The 20,525-nt window shown below is 44.0% G+C and overlaps 1 protein-coding gene and 1 long non-coding RNA gene across 2 annotated transcripts in view; one reads left to right on the top strand and one right to left on the bottom strand.

The window, feature by feature from the left end:
• DNAJC5B (DnaJ heat shock protein family (Hsp40) member C5 beta) overlaps nt 1-20,525 on the bottom strand; it is a 63,184-nt gene that overhangs the window by 31,605 nt on the left and 11,054 nt on the right. Inside the window, exons 2-3 of the mRNA XM_034763008.1 lie at nt 11,069-11,197; nt 8,168-8,298 (exon numbers count right to left, since the gene is read on the bottom strand). Coding sequence (XP_034618899.1) covers nt 8,168-8,274 — 107 coding nt within the window. The 5' untranslated portion in view covers nt 8,275-8,298; nt 11,069-11,197. The remainder of the gene's footprint in view (nt 1-8,167; nt 8,299-11,068; nt 11,198-20,525) is intronic.
• Nucleotides 1,553-9,771, top strand: LOC117873535. Its single transcript, XR_004644748.1, has 3 exons — nt 1,553-1,722; nt 8,212-8,333; nt 9,358-9,771. It is a non-coding gene; the product is annotated as an uncharacterized LOC117873535 (long non-coding RNA).

The following is a 20,525-nucleotide window of genomic DNA, read 5'->3' as shown; positions in this document are numbered from 1 at the left end:
TTAATAAAACACAGGAAATACCTCTGTAATTTGTTCAGATATTTTAAAAGAAGCTGACCCAGAGTTCTGAGTTTCTTTCAGCCATGGATATTTCATAATCACCACTGTCCAGAAACCTACACAGTGTATTCTCAGTTATCCAGACCTCAATTATCTGAAAAAAATGGTTACCTACCTTTCTGTAACTGTCGTCCTTCAAGATGTGTTGCACATGTCCATTCCATTGTAGATGTGTGCACGCCTCATGCACAATTGTCACAGATTTTTTCCCTCAGCGGTACCTGTCTGGGTGGCTTGAGTGCCCTCTGTCACCATGCATCCCTGCATGCTGGAATAAGATGATGGGGCCGCCCTCGCCCTCCTCAGTTCCTTTGTACAGGATAGACTCCAAAAAAGAGGGGATGATGGGTAGGTCATGGAATGGACAAGTGCAAGACATCTCAAAGAACAACAGTTACAGTTTTTCTTTTTCATGTGATTGTACATGTCCATTCCACTGTAGGTGACTCACAAGCAAACATGCATGGAAGTGGGCCCGGAGTCTACCGGAACAGTGATTGTAAGATAGCCTCTCCAAAACAGGCATCATTTCTGGACTGATGGAAAATGGCATAATGAGAAGCAAAAGCATTCACTGATGACGAAATTGCTGCTTTACAAACATCTATGATCTGCACTTGTGCTAAGAAAGCCGTTGAAATTGCCTGTGCTCTACTAGAATGCACCAGTGGTTATAGTGGCCTACCAGTTTCCACTCAATAATCTCATCCTGGATCTCTTTGTGCATTAATTTATGCTACCAACTGGCTAATATAACCCTATCAGCTGAGGTAATTGCCACTTGAAATGCTACCGCCATAGAAAGGTGTAGGAGAGAGCAAGTTGCAAGGGACTCAAAGGGTGGTCCCATCAATTTTGCTAGGACTAAGTTCAGATCCCAAGGAGGGATGGGATCTTGTATGTGTGGATACAATCTTACTAAGCCCTTTAGGAATTGGATGATGATGGGGTTGGAGAAAAGAGATCTACTATCCACCGAGACATGGAAGGCTGAAATAGATGACAGATGCACCCTTATAGAGCTAATAGCCAAACTCTGTTTTAGATATAGAAAACAGTCCAGTACAAAGTTCAGGGTGCCCACTCTGGGGATACATCTTTTTGACGAGACCATATGGAGAAGTGCTTCCACTTAGCCAGGTTAATGTTCCTAGTTGAGGGTTTTCTGCTATTCAGAAGCACTTTCTGAACAACATTCGAGCACGACCTTTCAAAGGGTGTCAGCCATAAAGTGTCCATGCTGTCAGATGGAGGGCTTGGAGTTGGGATGAAGCTGGCGTTCATGGTCCTGGGAAATTATGTCTGGATCCAATGGGAGAGATAGCTGAGGCTTGATTGACATGGCTAATAGGATCATGTACTGATACTGACAAGGCCACACTGGTGCTATAAGGATGAGGTGAGCATGATCTTGTTTGACTTTAAATATTACCCTGGAAGGTAAAGGAGTTGGAGGAAGATAAACAGGAGAAAATTCTTCCAAGGTAGGAAAAATGCATCTGTCTGTGAGCCTGAGCTGATCCCTCCTCAGGAACAGAACTGATGACATTTTCTGTTGTTCTTGTTGCAAACAGTTCCACTTGTGGAGTCCCCCAGACCTGGCCACATCTGGATATAGTTATCACTCGTGGTGATCAGAGAAGCGTTCAGTTGCTCTGGAAGGTAAGCAGCCTTGAGATTAATTGAGTTGTTTGTACAAAAGTCCCAGAGGCGAATTGCCTCCCGGCACAGCTGAGTCAACCGTGCTCCTCACTGTAAAACATGGTTGCCAAATTGTCTGTTAGAATTCATAAATTCTTTCTTACTGTGTGGGGGAGGAAGGCCGAGCAGACTAGACGTGCCACTCTGAATGCCCTGACATTTACATGAGTCTTTAGAGCTTGAGACAATCAGAGATCCTCAGTCTGCAGGGATCCCATATGAGCTACCCTATTCAGGGATGATGCATCTGTGACTAGAGTGAGGGATAGTAGCTGCAGGCAGGGCCGGCTCCAGGCACCAGCTGAGCAAGCTGGTGCGTAGGGTGGCAGATTGTTCGAGACGGCATTCTGCCCAATCCTAGGGCGGCACGACTGCTTTTTTTTTTTTTGGTTCTGCTCCAGCCGCCCTGTAGGGGGCAGTGGTGTGGAGAACCAGAGCACCCTGCAGGGCAGTCCTCTTCCTTCCCTCCCCGCCGACCAGAGTGGAGCCCTCGCGGCAGGTGGCAGGAGGCGGTGCAGCGGGAGGGGCCGCGTGGCAGCACCCCTGCTATAGCCCTGGCCACCCCCTTCTCTCGCTCTCCTGCCCACTCCCTCCCCCCCCCCCCCCCCAGTTCCCCTTCACCTGCGCTCCGGCCGCCCCGTTTTTTTTTTTTTTTGCTTGGGGCGGCCAAAAAGCCAGAGCTGGCCCTGGCTGCAGGACAAAAGGAACGCCCATGGAAACTTTCAGAGGGTCCATCCATCAATACAGAAATGACAAAACTAACGTTGGCACTCAAACCACTTTTTACACATGGTGACAACTCAGGGCATATGCTGATGCTAGCCATGCCTGCAGCTTTCTGAGATGCAGCCTGCATGCTGAACTACATAGCTGCCATGTGACTCGGGAGACTGATGCAGCTGCATGCCATGGTGAGAGGATATGCTTTCGGCCACAGACCTAGATCCCATAACATTTTGAATCTAGTTTGCAATAGAAAGGCCTTGGCCTTCGAGGAGTCTAAGACTGCCCCAGTGAACTCTATTATCTGTAGAGGTTTTAGGAGCAATTTGTCCCAATTTACATCGGAGTCCCAGTGCGTTGTATGTGGACAGGATGGTGGATATGCTGGATAGGACTGGAGTCTTGGCCTGACCTCTGCTCAACCAGGCGTCCAGGTACAGGAACACATGGACACCTAATTTTTGTAGATGCACTGCCGCAACCACCATGCACTTCATGAACACCCAAGGAGCAGCTGGCAGACCAAACAGAAGCACTGTGAACTGATAATGGCAACTATTCACCACAAATCTGATAAAATTCCGATGGTCGTTATGTATTGTCACGTGGAAGTAAATGTTCTTTAAGTCGAAGGCAGCAAACTAGTCCCCCTGTTCCAGGGAAAGAATAATTGAAGCTAGGGTAATCATGCAGAATTTTATTTTCTTCAGGAATTTGTTCAGATTTCTTAGATCTAAAATAGGCCTGAGGCCTCCTTTTGCCTCAGGAATGAGGAAGTAGCAGGAATAGAAGCCTTTTCCCTGAAGTACCTCTGGACTTTTTCTGGGACAAGTGATTGGTAAACAAAAGGTGGGGAATTGATGGAACTATGGAAACTGGTACATTGCCTTGGACCAACCCCATGAAAATGCCTATTTGGATGAGATGGCTGCACAGAATGAGCCCACTTATGCTGAAGAGGAGGGCATTGGAGGGTGTTTTCCATAATCCCTGCCCTTTTTCTTAGCAGATCTTGGGGTCAGGGAGCAAAAACTTGGTGACTGTATGGCTGCTGTGGATGAAACCACTTTCTTTTTGTGGCTGGGGTATAAATTCCCAGGGATTTGAGTTTCACCCTGGAATCCTTAAGGCTATGAAGCCTGTCATCCATTTTTTCCCCAAAAAAAGCAAGGGACCTTCAAAAGCGAGGTCTTGGATAGTCTGTTGGATGTCTAGGGGTAGCCCAAGTGACAGCAACCATGAATACCTTCTCATAGCAATAGCTGATGCCATGATTCAAACAGTCAAGTCTGCACTATCCATACTGTCCTGGAGAGCAGACCTAGTGACCAGCTTATGCTCTTCCACCATTACTGCAAACTCCTATCTACGGTTCTCTGGTAACTGGCCTTAAATTTTATAATGTTCTCACAGAGGGTGAAATCATAGTGACTCAGGAGTGGCTTTTGGTTTGCAATTCTGAGCTGTAGACTCTCTGAGGAATAAAATTTACAACCAAACAGATCCAGTCTCTTTGAGTCTTTGCCTTTCGGTGTCGATGCTTGTTGTCCCTGTCTTTCCCACTCATTGGCAGCTGCCGCCACAAGAGAACTGGAGGTGGGGGAGATGAGAGTAAAAATGTTCATACGCCTTAGAGAGCACAAAGTACCTCCTCTCAGCTTGCTTTTTTGTGGGGGGCAAGGAGGAGGGTGCCTGCCAAAGATCTTTGACTGGCTCCATGATGGCTTCATTAATTGGCAGAGCCACACTGACCGGGAGTTGCCGATACCAGAATGTCCACCAACTTGTGAGAGCTTTCACACACACCTTCTGCCTGAATGTTAAGTAGAGAGGCCATCCTTCTCAAAAGATTTTGATGAGCCCTGTGGTCCTCTCACAGTGGTGAGTCAATAGCCTCATCTGGTGACAAGGACAAGAATGCAACAGGCATCTGAGGTGGTGGTTGGTATCTGACTTGTGGTGGTGAAGCTGCCAGAGTGACTTCTGGATGCTCAGTACTGGTCTTGGTACCAGGTACCAGGGAATGATGCTCTTGATGCTGATGTCTCCGGTGCGTTCTCTATGATAGCAAGCAGGACCATTGAGGGGAGGTCCTAACTGGCATGGGGGAGGCCCCATGATGTCCAAAATGCCACTGGTATGCGCTGGAAACCCATCCTAGCCTGGACCATTGAACCTGAGAAGGATGCCAACGCTGAGGTTGCTTCATGGCCCATGCTCCCAAAGCTTTTGATGGGGGGGTATGCTTCCTGTCCTGAATGGGATACAAGTGACCTCATCTCCAAGTCTGAAGAAGAGCCAGATACTTCTGACAATGAAGGGACAGATTCAGTTGGGATTGATGAGAGGTAGCCCGAGTCCAGGGATGGTGGTTGTGATGGTACCTCCCATAAGGTTTTATGGAAATATGCTTAGAATGTGTTTTATGCTACATATGCCATGTAACATAAAGGTTATGATCTACTGAATGTATTAATCCTATTTGGATGCATGTGTCATTTTTGTATTCGAAGTTATGAATGTTATGAACGTTGGCTATGTACTGGCTTGATTTCTAAATAACCTTAGTAGAGCATTTGGTCAGTTCCTGGAGAAAGGAATGTTGAAATTAAGTACCTAATCAAGAAACACTTAAAGGACAATGGATCTTGGAATGCTTCAATCCACATAAGAAGTCTACTTGAGGACGTTCAAGGTAGCATGTAAACAATGGATGCTACCTGTAAAAACTGAGTCATGCATGGACATGTGACTTGTCAGGTGACTCCAAAACTCCATCTTGGAGCTGGACTTTGCATAGGAGTGAGGAGGGGGTCTCCACCCACAAGAGAAAATCTATTTAAACCCCTGGGAGACCCCTCCATTTTGTCTTCAACTGGCTAAAGAGGGAGCCTCTCCACCCCCCAGGATACTTGAAAAAAACTGGAACAAAGGACAGTAACTACAGGGGGAGTGAGTGATTGCTGGATCCAGGCTAAAAGGAGATTAGTCTGTAAAAGGGAGCATTCTGGAACTGGTGAGAATCTTATCTGTATTCAGTTTGATTAGACATAGATTTGCGTATTTAATTTAATTTTGCTTGGTGACTTATTTTGTTCTGTCTGTTACTACTTGGAACCACTTAAATCCTACTTTCTGTATTTAATAAAAACACTTTTTACTTATTAATTAACTCAGAGTATGTATTGATACCTGGGGAAGCAAACAACTGTGCATATCTCTCTATCAGTGTTATAGAGGGAGAGTGTTATATAAGCTTTATACAGGGAAAAACAAATTTATTTGGGTTTAGACCCCATTGGGAGTTGGGCATCTGAGTGCTAAAGACAGGAACACTTCTGTTAGCTGCTTTCAGGTAACCCTGCAGCTTTGGGGCAAGTAATTCAGACCCTGGGTCTGTGTTGGAGCAGACGGGAGTGTCTGGCTCAGCAAGACAGGGTGCTGGAGTCCTGAGCTGGCAAGGAAAGCAGGGGTAGAAGTAGTCTTGGCACATCAGGTGGCAGCTCCCAAGAGGGTTTCTGTGATCTAACCCATCACAGTGGTATTGGGGAAATCATTGTAGGCTTTCCTCTTGACAGCATACGCTTTCACAGAGGCCTTTGATAGCGGTACCACAGGATCTAGATGCATTGAAGTGTGAGCTGCGGCCATTAATACCAGTGGCAGACCTTCTTCTGCTGGTGATACCACTACTGGGAGGCTGAACAGGTCCCTTGCGGCTCCGGGGTGCTTGGGAGCAGCACCGTCTCATGGCTTGGCAAAAGTCTTTCAGGGGATAGCCTCAACTAGGGTGACCAGATGTCCCAATTTTATAGGGACAGTCCCGATTTTTGGGTCTTTTTCTTATATAGCCTCCTAGTACCCCCCACTCCCTGTCCTGATTTTTCACACTTGCTGACTGGTCACCCTAGCCTCAACAGATCTGGCACAGGCTCTGGAGGCGGCAATCCCCACTTGGCAGGCGATCAGTGTTCCAGGAAGACCCTTGCCAGGATGGGTTCCTGGCCAAATCCAATGTCTTTATTAAGACCACAGTCTTATTTATTTAAGGCTTATTACAACAATCTGTAACCCACTAACCCCTCTTTTTGTCCTATACCTACAGGGGTATTAACAGGGCACTTCACCCTGAATGGTCCCTTAGATATGTGATAACTACTTATGCTAAACCAGGTGTAGGCAACCTATGGCACGCGTGTCAAAGGCGGCACACAAGCTGATTTTCAGTGGCACTCTCACTGCCTGGGTCCTGGTCACCAATCCGGGGGGCTCTTCATTTTAATTTAATTTTAAATGAAGCTTCTTAAACATTTTAAAAACCTTATTTACTTTACATACAATAATAGCTTAGTTATATATTATAGACTTATAGAAAGAGACCTTCTAAAAACATTAAAATGTATTACTGGCACGCGAAACCTTAAATTAGAGTGAATAAATGAAGACTCGGCACACCACTTCTGAAAGATTGCCGACCCCTGTGCTAAACTACCTGTTTGATTTTATATTTAGCTGTGACACTTTGAGTACCTTTCCCAGACCTGAGGAAGACCTCTGTGTAGCTCGAAAGCTTGTCTCTCTCACCCACAGAAGTTGGTCCAATAAAAGACTATTTTTGAACATTTTGGCCATATAGTAAGTTATTGATGTTGGAGGGCCTGATTTTACTCTCACTTTTACACCCCAATTTACACCATGGAACTCCATGGTGTTAGTAAATATTAATTTTTAATGATTTTGTACGATAAACTATTATAATTCTTTTATATGCTACCCAAAATCCTTTTTATGTTGTGTATTGATACGTTTAGTGTCCTACATCTATGAAACTAAAAAGTTCTTTGTCTTTCAATTGAAACTAATGGGTGATGGGAAAATGAATTCAATAATGGAATGTGTTTAATCTTTTAACCCTATTGTTTACTCTGATTTTAATGCAGTCCAGGTGTCCAGGGAAGAGACCCCTCAAACTAATGAAAAAGTGTCTAAACAAGTATGTTATAAGCAAAACTGAATGATTGATAAGGGATACTTCTGAATGCAGATGTGTTCTGTAATGGCTGAAATAATGACCCCATTGAAGGATGTTTTTAACTCATTAAGAACTGTCAGTTGTCATAGCAGTTAGTACTTATGACCAGATTAGAGATTCCTTGTTGCTCATCAGTCAGGTAAACTGTGGACTATAAAAGACATTCCATTAGTAATTAGGAAAACAGAATACATGGTAAAAATAAGGATGGGAAAGTATTTTCCCCTCCAAAATGGGGTTTGTCTCACACCCTATGAAAGGATAGAGGGCTGGGAAGTTACTTTGGGGAGTGCAGGTTAGATTGCCAGTATCCCACCAGTTACAGAGAAGAGAGACACAGAGGCCAGCTTTTTACCTTACACCAAAGGTAGTAATGTATCTATTCTTTCTGTATTCTGTATAGTGCTGTATTAATCTTTGATTTAATAATTACATTTGAGCCTGTTATTTGACAATCTCAAATCATTATTAAATTCAAACATGCAATAATGGACGTCAGTGCAGTTACTCCTGATTTACACTCCTTTGAATAGCTGCTGTTTGTAGGAGCTGTTCCCTGGACAGTACATATAATATCTCAGCACAGTAAAATCTATGTTGCTGTGACATAAAACATTTTTGTTGCCTGTGTTTTAGACATTTCTTAAATACCTGTAAGATTTCTTAATTTCTTCATGTGTTGCCCCCTTCTCCAGAGCCAGAATTTCATATAATGCTTCTCCTGATGTGGATAAAGCCCGTTGCCTTTGTTCAGCCATCTTATCTGTGCATTACCAAGACTACTGAGGGGGAAAAAAAAACAACTGGGATTGCAGATGTAAGGATAATATTTCTTATTGTTAATTTTAATACGGTTTAATTAGTTTGTTAAGTTACTTTCTGAACTATTTTACATGTAAGTAAAATTAGAAAAGTATATACCTTTCCAAAAAAGCCACAGACACTTCCTCTCCCCCAAAATATATTATTTTAAAGTGATTTTCAAAATGGCCACACACAAAAAATGCTTGGGTTAGGTGCCGAATGTCCCAAATAAAAGGCCTGATCCTACTTTCAGTTAAATTAATAGCAAAATTCTCATTAACTTCATGCAGAATCAGGCCTGAACAGAGTAAAAGGACATTTCAGGATAATTGTTTAGTTTGTTTTCCCCTTCTCTTTCAAGTCCTACACATATAATTGAATCTTCCACTAAGATCATTGGCTTCTTTCAATGGGTTGTCAGCTTTATATCACCTAAGTCACCCCTTTTAGAGCAGATTTCTGCCCACTTTTTGCTTCCTGAGCAGCACAAAGTGACTGGACTAGAGGCCAAGGATTAAGCCCAATGGACTATATTATAGAATTAACCTTCTATACATGGCTGGTTCTAGTGTTTTTGCCACCCCAAGCAGCAAAAAAAAAAAAAAAAAAAAAAGCCGCAATCGCGATCAGCGGCAGCTCTACCATCACTTCATTCTATGGCAGCAATTTGGCGGCTGGTCCTCCACTCCCAGAGGGAGTAACGGCTCTGCCGCCGAATTGCCACAGAACGGCCGGACGTGCCACTCCCCTCCTCATTGGCTGCCTCAGGCACCTGCTTGCTACGCTGGTGCCTGGAGCCGGCCCTGCTTCTATAATAATCTTATGTGTGTGAAAAGATGAAGTGAAGTAGGGTCTCACATTCAGATGTCATGGTTTTATCTTATAGTGCAATAATTCTAGCAGAATTCATAAGAAGTCTTTGATAAATTTGCTACAGGGCCCCTCAGTTGCATGGCATGAATGAAGGTTAAATGTAGACTAATCATTGGATACACTGCTGCGCAGATCAATCAGCCATAATCTCATTCCTCCTGCAGGTGGAACTGGCAGCCAAACTACCACCCACAGAGTGGCTCCACTACCGCTTTGCAGTGTATGAGGAGGAATGCTCGTGATACCTGAAGAATTTCTTTATATGCTGTTGGCACCTATACTTGAATTTGGTGTTGAGGGAAAGATCTGCCTCTTTGACAACAGAACAGCCACAACAAAGCTCTGATCACAGCAGAATATAACCATAGGAAAAATCTACAGTGAGTTGTGGGCATGCTTTGGAGATAGACATTTCTGAGAACTAAAAGATTAGTGTGTCAAATAAAACTACTACTCTGACATTTCTCTCTTCTCACTGCTGAGCTAGAAACATTATCCTGCCTTTCTTCATATATTATTTACTAGGCCACATTTTGGTTTAGATTCAGCTTTGTAAGAAATTCAAACTCTTTATCTGTAGTCAGTTGTAAAATAAGAGCAAGCATGCCATTAAAAACAAACAAACAAAAAAACCCAAACCATCATGTTGGTCAAAAAGTTACACGAGATTACACACAAAAGTAAACTAACTTATGTAACTTTGGCAAAACCTATTTGATTTCTTTAAGGAAACATTATTTACATTTATGATTTTTTTTCATGACTTCTTATTCTAATAAATAAAAGCAAGGTTCAAGATCCTGTGAATTACTGAAATTCACGCATCCAGCTGAAATAAATGTCATAGTGCAAAAGTACCCATTAAATGAATTAAACATACTAAAAAAATTAATCATTAAGAATTATGTTATTTCAGGCCTAAAATATTAATTTACCAGCTGCATTACAGTTCTATTTGTTAAGAATTACATGGCTGTAACATGTTTAACATGACACTAGCATTGGGACCCATCCTGCTCACGCTCGAGTCAATGGGAGAAGGATCTGGCACACTGACATTATCAAACCTCTCATAACCAGACAACAATATAAAGTCACTGAACTACACCACAATTTAAAAATTCCATTACCCAAAGCTGGATACATTGCACCAGAGCAGAGGCAAAAACCAAAGGTAAATTAAGATGGATCTTACTTTAAAGGACAGCAAACTAACATAATTTGTACTTTCTCACAAAGCACTGTTTTTAATATTTTGTTATTGTCACTAAATTTTCAAGAAGTTGATCAGCTGTGCAAACTTTGAGACACTAACAAAGTCATCCTGATCATCCTTCAGTTGTAATCAATGGGAGTTTTGCCTACTTACTTTTAGTTATCCTATAAAAATATGATCAGAATAATAATAGATGATTATAAACAGTCAAATCGAGTTTTCTAGAGCAAGTTAAAGTTTCTTTGTTAATAAAGATAAAGGTAGGCACAGTTCCTATTTCAGTACCAGATCCTATACCCTATCGCTGAGATACATTAGAATCCTATTTTTAGTAAAGAAAGGAGAATATTGTTTATTTCCATGAAAGCTGACACAATATTTAAAAAGAAGAGTGAAATATTGGTAAACAATTACATATCTCATTCTCATTTAAGATAATACGACTTTTAAATTACTACATTTTCAACTCATTTAGATTTATGTTAAGTATAACAAAAATAAGCTATTGTGGTTCTAATAACAGATCTGTTTCTAAAACTGCTGGAACAAAGTCTTATCTAGACAACTTGATCAACTCAGTGTCTTGACAGTTTTTGTTAGTGATCTGCTAACTCAGAAGGAAAGAAAGCAAGAACCAACAGAAGAAAGTGTTTCCGTACCTGAAGCACTGTCCCATTCAAGAAGGCTGCTGCTTTTCATCCCTCACATTCAGGGTTAAACAGGTCACTGGAGTCTGGTTACTACTTTTTTTGTTAGTCTAGTATCCAATTGGTTCTCCCCTGGAAGACCTATGAAAGAATGAATAAAAAATTCATGAACATAAAGGTTGCTATTACGTGACAGCCTATGACACCAAAAATATACTACATTCATGTTTGATTATGTTTCAAATCCCTCGTTCTGCTGTGTCCAACTCTAATAGATGTATTGAGTTTGTTGGATTTCCTCCATCAGGGTTTTCAAGTTGTCTAGACACTGAACCCTCACTTTAAGACTCATTTTTCTAATGTTAGCGGTATAATTTCACCATATATTCACTTCCAAAACAACACTGGTGATGTGCTATAGGGGTGCTCCTCATTAAAACTCCATAACCAAACAGAAAGGAGGTTTGGGGTGACTTCACTGCCTCTGTTGGAGCTCACCTCTTGTTTGCCAGAGATACCTTTTCCCCTGGAGCACGTTAAAAAAAGTCTGAAGAGCTATTAGTTTGTCTTTGGAATGGAGCAGATTGAACCAAATGTCAGGTACACAAATAAATAAATAAATTCCCAAAGGAGGGCATCCTTGAACTCCCTGAAAGGTCTTCACCCCTCGTATATATTATATAGACCGAACTATATGAAACACAGGTTAGCCTTGCAAATGGATTCATGGAGCCCCACTGAGGTCATAGGCCAGTGCAGACAAAAGGGCTGGTCTACACTGGAGGGGGATCGAATTACCTGGGGTCCAGACGGCACGGGATCGACGGCCACGGCTCCCCCGTCAACTGCGCTACCGCCACTCGCTCTGGTGGAGTTCCGGAGTCGACGGTGAGCGTGTTCGGGGATCGATATATCACGTCTTAACGAGACGCGATATATCGATCCCGGATAAATCGATTGATACGGCGGGTAGTAAGACGTACACAAAGATCTATCTGCCTGGATCCAACTGCAGGAATAGAGCTATACTCTATATATTTTTCAAGCACAAAGTATAATATGGTTGGAATGATTTTTTTAAAAACTTTAACTACAGCAGATGCTGCCACTCCTGTTATTTTGTATAAACACACAAAACTAGCTTGTCCATTCAGCTTGCTTGTTCTCAAATTTCAAATGATTTTATGTAAAGACAATTACTATAGAAAGAGAGAAAGAAAGAAAGAAAAAGAGTTTAACAAACTGGTTATCCATTGCGCTGGTCAGAATAACATACCTTATCACATAAATAAATTTTGCCAGAAATCGTTGAAATCCTGTGAGTTTCTTCATACATCCTGTTATCAAGAAAAATATTACCATTATTCTGGGTTAAAAGTTAAACATATTATTCTGTGTGTTTACAGCTCCCTCTAGTGTTAAAATCTTCCTTTGTAAACTTTAATAGTTGTTTCTTTTTAACACCATTTTTAGGTGTTTTTTGTTTTGTTTAGTTTTTGTGATGGATCTCCCACCAGAACAAACCTAGCCCTTACAAGTCTAGGATTTTCCCACTGGAAATGTCGTATATCCCAATCACTGTCTCTATAATCTTTGGACCACTCAGCATTTCATAATCTATCAAAGCTCTTTAGCTCTTTAGATAAGATACACCACTTTGAAGTGTAAGACATGTAGTCTAATATCTTACTTATATTTCAAATTAGACATAATAGGAGACTCTTATTTGCATATTAACTTCTGACAAGTTTGAAATGTGGCCAAAACTGGCTTTGGGTAGCTTCTGACAAATGCAGTGTCATACAAGCAGAATCAGAGCAAATCAAGCTGAATCCTGTTCCAGCCTGGCCCTTCCATTTTCCCTACACTTTCCCTGGTTTGTAACAGACTAATAGGGTATGAGCCTGGACCTGGTAAGAGAGATAGAAAGTCTCATCATGTATGGCATCATGTATTGCATGCCCACTGCCTGGCTGAACCCTTACGCCATTCTCCATGGGCAAGGAGAGAAGAGAAAAAGGCCAGCTTTTACCTCAGTTTTCTCAGCATGCCTGATAGACATGTTTAATATCTTTATTAATGATCTGGAGGATGGTGTGGACTAGACTCTCAGCAAGTTTGCAGATGACACTAAACTAGGGGGCGTGGTAGATACACTAGAGGGTAGGGATCGGATACAGAGGGACCTAGACAAATTAGAGGATTGGGCCAAAAAAAACCTGATGAGGTTCAACAAGGACAAGTGCAGAGTCCTGCACTTAGGACGGAAGAATCCCATGCACTGCTACAGACTAGGGACCGAATGGCTAGGTAGCAGTTCTGCAGAAAAGGACCTAGGGGTCACAGTGGATGAGAAGCTGGATATGAGTCAACAGTGTGCTCTTGTTGCCAAGAAGGCTAGTGGCATTTTGGGCTGTATAAGTAGGGGCATTTCCAGCAGATCGAGGAACGTGATTGTTCCCCTTTATTCGACATTGGTGAGGCCTCATCTGGAATACTGTGTCCAGTTTTGGGCCCCACAGTACAAGAAGGATGTGGAAAAATTGGAAAGAGTCCAACGGATGGCAACAAAAATGATTAGGGGTCTGGAGCACATGACTTATGAGGAGAGGCTGAGGGAACTGGGATTGTTTAGTCTCCAGAAGAGAAGAATGAGGGGGGACTTGATAGCAGCCTTCAACTACCTGAAGGGGGGTTCCAAAGAGGATGGAGCTTGGCTGTTCTCAGTGGTGGCAGATGACAGAACAAGGAGCAATGGTCTCAAGTTGCAGTGGGGGAGGTCCAGGTTGGATATTAGGAAACACTATTTCACTAGGAGGGTGGTGAAGCACTGGAATGCGTTACCTAGGGAGGTGGTGGAGTCTCCTTCCTTAGAGGTTTTTAAGGCCCAGCTTGACAAAGCCCTGGCTGGGATGATTTAGTTGGGAATTGGTCCTGCTTTGAGCAGGGGGTTGGACTAGATGACCTCTTGAGGTCCCTTCCAACCCTGATATTCTATGATTCTATGATAGACAATCCCAGGCCTTCCTACTCCTGGTTTCTTCTCCCCAGTCCTATGATAAAAAGGAGAGAAGATACCCTTGGTTTTACAGAGACAGGAATCTGAAGAGTGAGATAAGAGGTAATGGTGGTGGTACATGTGAGGTGACTTGGAGAGGAAGTGATCTGCATGAGTGTGGGGGGTGGCTGAGCTGGGAAAGTGAGTGGATAGGTGGATTTTTGCAGGTGATAAATGGTGGTTTCTGTGGAAAAAGTAACTGAAGCATGAGTGGCGTAAGTCATGATGAGGTTGACTCCTAAGAGAGTGAGAATATGGGGGAATGGAGTATGCACTGATGCTGTGTACTAATTACTTCAACAACCAGATTCCTAGACTGGAAGCTATAATTGACAGGATACTTTTGGAGCTTCCTACTGGTCTTACCAGCCTCCTTTCCCTATCTCAGTTACTCACTCACTCGCCTGCATTGTTGCTCCTACTTCCGTTACTTTGCCTTGGGTCTTCTGGTAAAATATATATGAATATAAAAGAAAATGATCAAAATTTATTATAATGGTGACAGAACTATTAAAGAAATTAAAAACATCTATTTGACAAATGCTTATTAAACAAGTTTGTTAAAAATAAATAAGGAGAAGATGGCAAATGGTGGAGATTGATGAAAAAATGGAATGAGGATCTCACTTTTGCACTTTTGTCTCAAGCCCACTAAACCCTGACCCTGGCCTAGGAACCCTGTTTGGCTTTACAGACAATGATGGGTCTGCAAAGCAAGGAAGTTCATCATGGCTATGATTAGCTGCCCTTTTTTAAAAAAAATTCCCCTCTTCAGCTGAGCTGTGCCTAAGATGTGCTTGAGTGTTTGTGCTCTTACTGAATTATATTGCAAGTTATTTAGGAGATTATCTCAAAATCCTCTGAAAACGGAGAATTATTCTAAGGCACTTATCTGAGGAACTTCTTTAGCCCCCGTGTCATCTTGGTAAATTCTGTAATTATACTAGAAATGAGGCTTTTATTACCAAAGCTTTGTCTATTACAGAATGGTTACTTACTATATTATGGCTTCAAAAACAATTCCATCATTTAATGAATGGCTGATTTTTAAAGCAGCTATATATAATCTCTCTATTCTATGTCATTAGAAAGAAGGCACTCTGTCTGATAACCCATCTGCAATCATATCCATGCAAAAGAAGTAATTATGTGTAAAGGACCATTCAGGTCTTTGAATTCTCTGAACGTATTGTGACGTACTTGTGCTACTATTCATGCAGAATGTCTCAATTCAGATGAACAGCAAGTTTTTAATAATCCTTCAGAACAAATAAATTGTATAAAAATTTGGTAAAATGAAGGAATATTAACTTTGCATGAACAATCTGCTATATGTTTAAATTTCTCATGACATGATCGCCATAATTTTACTCAAAAAGTGATTCACAGTGCATCTTCTTAGATAATCCATATAAAATTAGTTCAAAAGCTGTTGGACTGCCTGGCATGTACTCTATACAATATATATTTTTCCTGGAAATGAAAGCAAAGTTTGACACTTAGACAAGAAGTTTTCAAGAACCTGTCAGAGCTGGGATGTGGGTGGCCTGTGTGCACCAATCAGTTACGTCACCAGGAGGTGAGTAGTGGGGTCAGGATCAAATCAAGCTGGGTCAGGATACCTAGACGTCAGAGTCAGGTACCAGATTACAGACAGTAGGCAAGTAGCAGAGTCAGGGTCAAGCCAGGTCAGGAGCCAGAGTCAAGGTTCAATCAAGGTAAGGTTTAGAGGAGATGCAAGCAGGAAGTCTGCAGCATTGCTCAGACAGCTCCCCATGAGGGCTTCCTGGTTTATCTGTGGTCTGGGCAGGGGCGGGAAGAGTCATTCAGGCCCTTACCCCTGGGGGAATTCTGTGCCACTGCACAATGCAGAATTTTGCAGAAATTAATGTTGGCCGCGCAGAATTTCCTTTCCCCCACAGAAATGGGCTGCAATGCTGCTAGCCTCCAGTAGGGGCCACTGGACTGGGCAGAGCCCAGCTTACCCATAGAAGACACTGCTGTGGGAGGGAGAGGGACTAGACAGTTCCTGGCAGCTGCAGTTCCCAGCAAGCCCTTAGGGAAAGAGAGGGCGGTGCGCAGGAAACTCCATGCAAGCCTGGGACCAAGCGTGAGGCTGTTTCTCCCTCTGGATTCCTGGGTTCTGAGAGGGGAGGGGAACGGATGTCTGGGGAAGGAGGGGCACAGCAGGGCTCTGGGGGGGAGGGGATGCGGGTGTATTGGCTGGGGGGGAGCCCACAGCTTGGCTCTGGGGGGGATGGGGTATGGGTCTATGGGTGGTGGGGGGCTGCAGATGGGCTCTGCGGGGGAGGGGTTGTGGGGGTCTGCCCTCCCCCCCGGCTGGGCTCTGCACGGGAAGGGGGCAGAGAAACAGGAACTGTGTTATCATAGAGGTTTCTTTAACTCTCTACTCCTGGGGGAATTTTTGTGTGTGTCTGTATTGTTACAGACTTATTTGCTGACAGGTATTTTGAAATAAATCACCAAAATAATTGAAACTGGCATGATTATGTAGTGTTATTTTGACAAATAACATTTGCAGAATTTTGCAGAATTTTTATTTTTTTGGTGCAGAATGCCCCCAGGAGTAAGAATGCCCTGTTCAGAGGTACTTCCTCCAGTGTTTACCTTCACAGGGTCCTCCAGCGAAAACTTGGCCTGAGCTTCCATTGGCAATGCAGATGCATCAGCAGTCATGAACCTCCCTGGTCCCAGTCCCACACATTCTTACATTAGGCCCCCCTTCATGGTGATGCCAGTTCAGCCCCTCCCCAGGGGGACAGACATAGCAAGCAGGTTCCCAAGTGTACTCCTTAGGGCCATAGCCTTCCCAGTCCACCAGATAGTACAGGCAGACATCCATCCATTAGAAATTAAGGATGGCATGCCCTTTGTACTCCTCATGACCCTGGATTTTGACTGGTAGAGGTAGTGGTATGGTTCAGTCAGGAGACGGATTCTCAGCATAGGATTTCAGAAAAACTGCATATAGTTTGAGGGACTGGGGAAGCTGTAGTTTAAAGTTAACCAGGTTGATCTGCTGGCATATTTGGAAGGGTTCCAGGAACTGATGGGTCGACTGGTCTGGAGACCCTTTGTAGCAAGTCATACCTTCTGGCCTACTGTGAATACTGGAGCTCACTGTCACCAACAGTCTGCATCCCTCTTGTAAGCCTTTTTTGCCTCTTCTGCGAGATTCTTGAGCTCCTTCTGGATGAGTGTGATGGGGTTAGAGCTCCCCACACTAGCCCCGCATGAGCTGAGTTGGGCTTGGTGGACCCAATCAGCTAGTTAGGCTGCAAACAGGGGAGCTTTTGGCTGGAGGCACCTACTCAGAGAGAATCTCACCTGTACAGGAACAGGCGGGCGCTATAAAGCTAGGAAGCTGACTATAGACAGGGGAGGCTGGGAAAGGCTGTAGGAAGCAGTCACTTCCTGGGAAGAGGGAGGAGTATTTGGGGGCTGCAAGGAGATAGTCTGCTGTTACTCCCTGGGAGGAGTGAGTTGATTTGCAGCTGGTACTCCCAGAGAAGTGGGGGAACCACCAGGAAGAGTAGGAAGCAATCCTGGGAAGGAGCTGTGAGGGTAGAGGGAGGATGTCCAGAACTGCTGTGCTGAGGGTCCCTGCACTGGAACTTGGAGAAGAGGGCGGGCCCCGGTTCTCCTGCCAGCCACTAAGGGCATGGTATAGAACTGAGGCAGTGAACGGGAAGACTGCCTAGGACTGCTGATGGACTGTACCCCAGAAGGGGGAACGCTGAGTGACCTAGTCTGAGGACTAAGTCATGAATGAGACGCTGAAGGTCCTGGAGTGAGAGGAGCTGCAGACCAGAGTCGAAGTGGCAGCGTGCAAACCATGGACACGGGCGTTGGCCTTGGGAGCTAATCCCCAGAGTGACCAGGAGGAGGCGTCAGCCCAGTTGTGAATGATGCACCCCATGACAAAGGGATAGATCTGTTGGAGTCAGTTGGTGGTGCCTGCGTTCAGAGAGGCTTCTGGTAGCACCAGGTGAAAACAGGGGTGGAACCCATAACTCGCAAAGAAGGGGCTCCAACCTATAGAAGCATGGTCGGTGCTGTTATATGAAAACTCCGCATATGGCAGGAGCATGTACAGTTATCTTGCTGATAGTTCATGAAACAGCTCAAGTACTGATCTTGTACTTAGTTCATCCTTTCAGTTTGCCTGTCTATTTGGGGGTAGTACACGGTGCAGGTGCATATGTGGGCATCCAGTAACCGGAGCACTTCATGCCAGAAGCAAGATGTAAATTGTGGGGCTCAATCTAAAACTATATGGTTTGGAATGCCATGGAGAGAAACCGTGTTTATACCAGGAGTTGGGCTGTAGCCTCGACAAAGGGCAGATTGTTTCAGGGGATGAAGTGGGCCATTTTAGTCAGATGATCCACAACCTTTAAGACTACTGTATGGTCACTGGATGCTGAGAGTTCTACAATGAAATCTAGGCTGATGGCAGACCAAGGCCTATCTGGAGTCTCCAGGGGTATTAAGGTACAGCACTCATAGGAGTCCACGTAAGCTTGGATTTCAGCCCACATGCAAGGCCACAAGAAAAAAAACTGGGCAACCATGCAGGTGGTCTAAAGATTGCCAAAATGACCCACTAACAGAGCGTCATGGCACAGTCGTACCACTTCCAGTTGGAGGCAACCTGGGGGGACACATATGTGTTTGTGAAAGTATGTTATTCCATCCAGCATTGTAACAGTGCATCTTAACCCCTAATGTCATAGACTGTTCCTTGGGCAAATGTGTCTTCTTTCAAGGTGGATTGTATGAGGGAGACCAGGTCTTGATGAACTGTGGCATTGACAAAGATACTAGAATTGAGGAGGTAGGGGGGCTCGGAAATAGGCTCCCTGTTTTCCTGGTCATATTCCCCCTTTCATGATAGAGGGTCAGCTTTCCTATTTTGATTTTCTGGGCACCAGGATGTCCCTGAACACATGGTTTATGAAATATTGAAACACTGTGGGGGTGTTGGTGAAGCCAAACGACATTACTAAATGTTCAAAGTGCCCATCTTGAGTGTGAAAAGCAGTCTTCCATTCATTCCCAGCCTTATGCAAATTAGATTATATGCTCCCCAAAGATTTAGCTTAGTGAAGATCCTGGAAGTCCTCAGGTGGTCCAACAATTCTGGGATGAGGGACAGGGAGTACTATTACAAGTAATCACCAGATTCAATGTGCAAGAGTCTATGCAGAGGTGTAGTGACCCATCCTTTTTTCACACAAATAGGAATGGTGCTCCTGCTGGAGAGGTGGATCCCCAAATTAAGCCCTTTGTGATATTTTCCTGGATATACATGCACAGTGCATCTAGTTCTGGTTCAGACATGGTTTATATCCATCCATAAGGTACCTTTGCCATGGGTTGTTGTTTTGTTGGACAGTCATAGTCCCTGTGTGGGGGTAGTGAATCCATGTTTTTCCTTTCAGACACATCCAGGTAGTCCCAGTACTTGTCAGGGAGACTGGGATTCTGGTCTAGAGCTACTCCCTTCTGGTTAGCCCCCGCCATCTGGGGTCTCATTCCTGAGAGTCTAATGCAACCCTAAGGCCCCAAGTGCAGGTCACCTGCAGGTTAATCGATTTTGTTGGAGACAAGCTTTCTGGCCATATTCAGAGGAAAAGCTAATACACCTCCACCACCAGGAGATACAGGGGTCATGCTGCTCCAACCAAGAACTACCAGGAAAAATGGAGAGCGGATCACACTAAAGCATATTATTACCCAGTGCCATTTCCCTACAGCCTCTGTGGTGATGGTCTCTTGAGTCACTGGTTCTGATGATAGGAGCAACCCGTCAATCATCTCCACCAGGTTGGGTGTGGTTTTTGGTCAGAGATGGATCTGGAAGGTTTGGGCATCCATAAAGTTGGCAGCAGCCCTGGAGTCTATCATCACCAATTGCCGGAGGGACGGGGGGAATCAGCTTTGTCTGCCTCAAAACCTGCAAGTGCAGTGGCAATTGGAAATGCAGGGAGACCCTATGGTTCCAGGATCAGGTTCTACTTAAGGGCAGGCTCCAGAGCATGGAGCTCTGATGATGCCCATGCTATATCCCCCTTACTGGGCCTGGGCTGGTCTGTATCCAGAGCTCTTTTGAGCTAGAAAGGAAGTGAGGACATGTCCTTATGCCCCAGAGTAAAAACAGATTCAGCGGCTATTGAAATTCTTTCTTCTCTGAGGTCAGGCATCAGCAACCCAGGTCAACCAGCATGGATTCAAGATTCAGTTCTACAGGCTTTGTTGTAGTGGGTGAACATGGGAGGGCATCTGGCTGCCCCTTCTTTCCTCCATCCTCTTGTGCAGCTGAAAGCAGATGAGTAGGGCAAGATCAATAAAGGCCTCTGGGGATTTCAATATGGGCTAGCTCATCTT

Source organism: Trachemys scripta, chromosome 2 (genome assembly GCF_013100865.1).
Source record: "Trachemys scripta elegans isolate TJP31775 chromosome 2, CAS_Tse_1.0, whole genome shotgun sequence".
Classification (NCBI taxonomy): domain Eukaryota; kingdom Metazoa; phylum Chordata; order Testudines; family Emydidae; genus Trachemys; species Trachemys scripta.
This window is presented reverse-complemented; position numbering and strand designations above follow the sequence as displayed.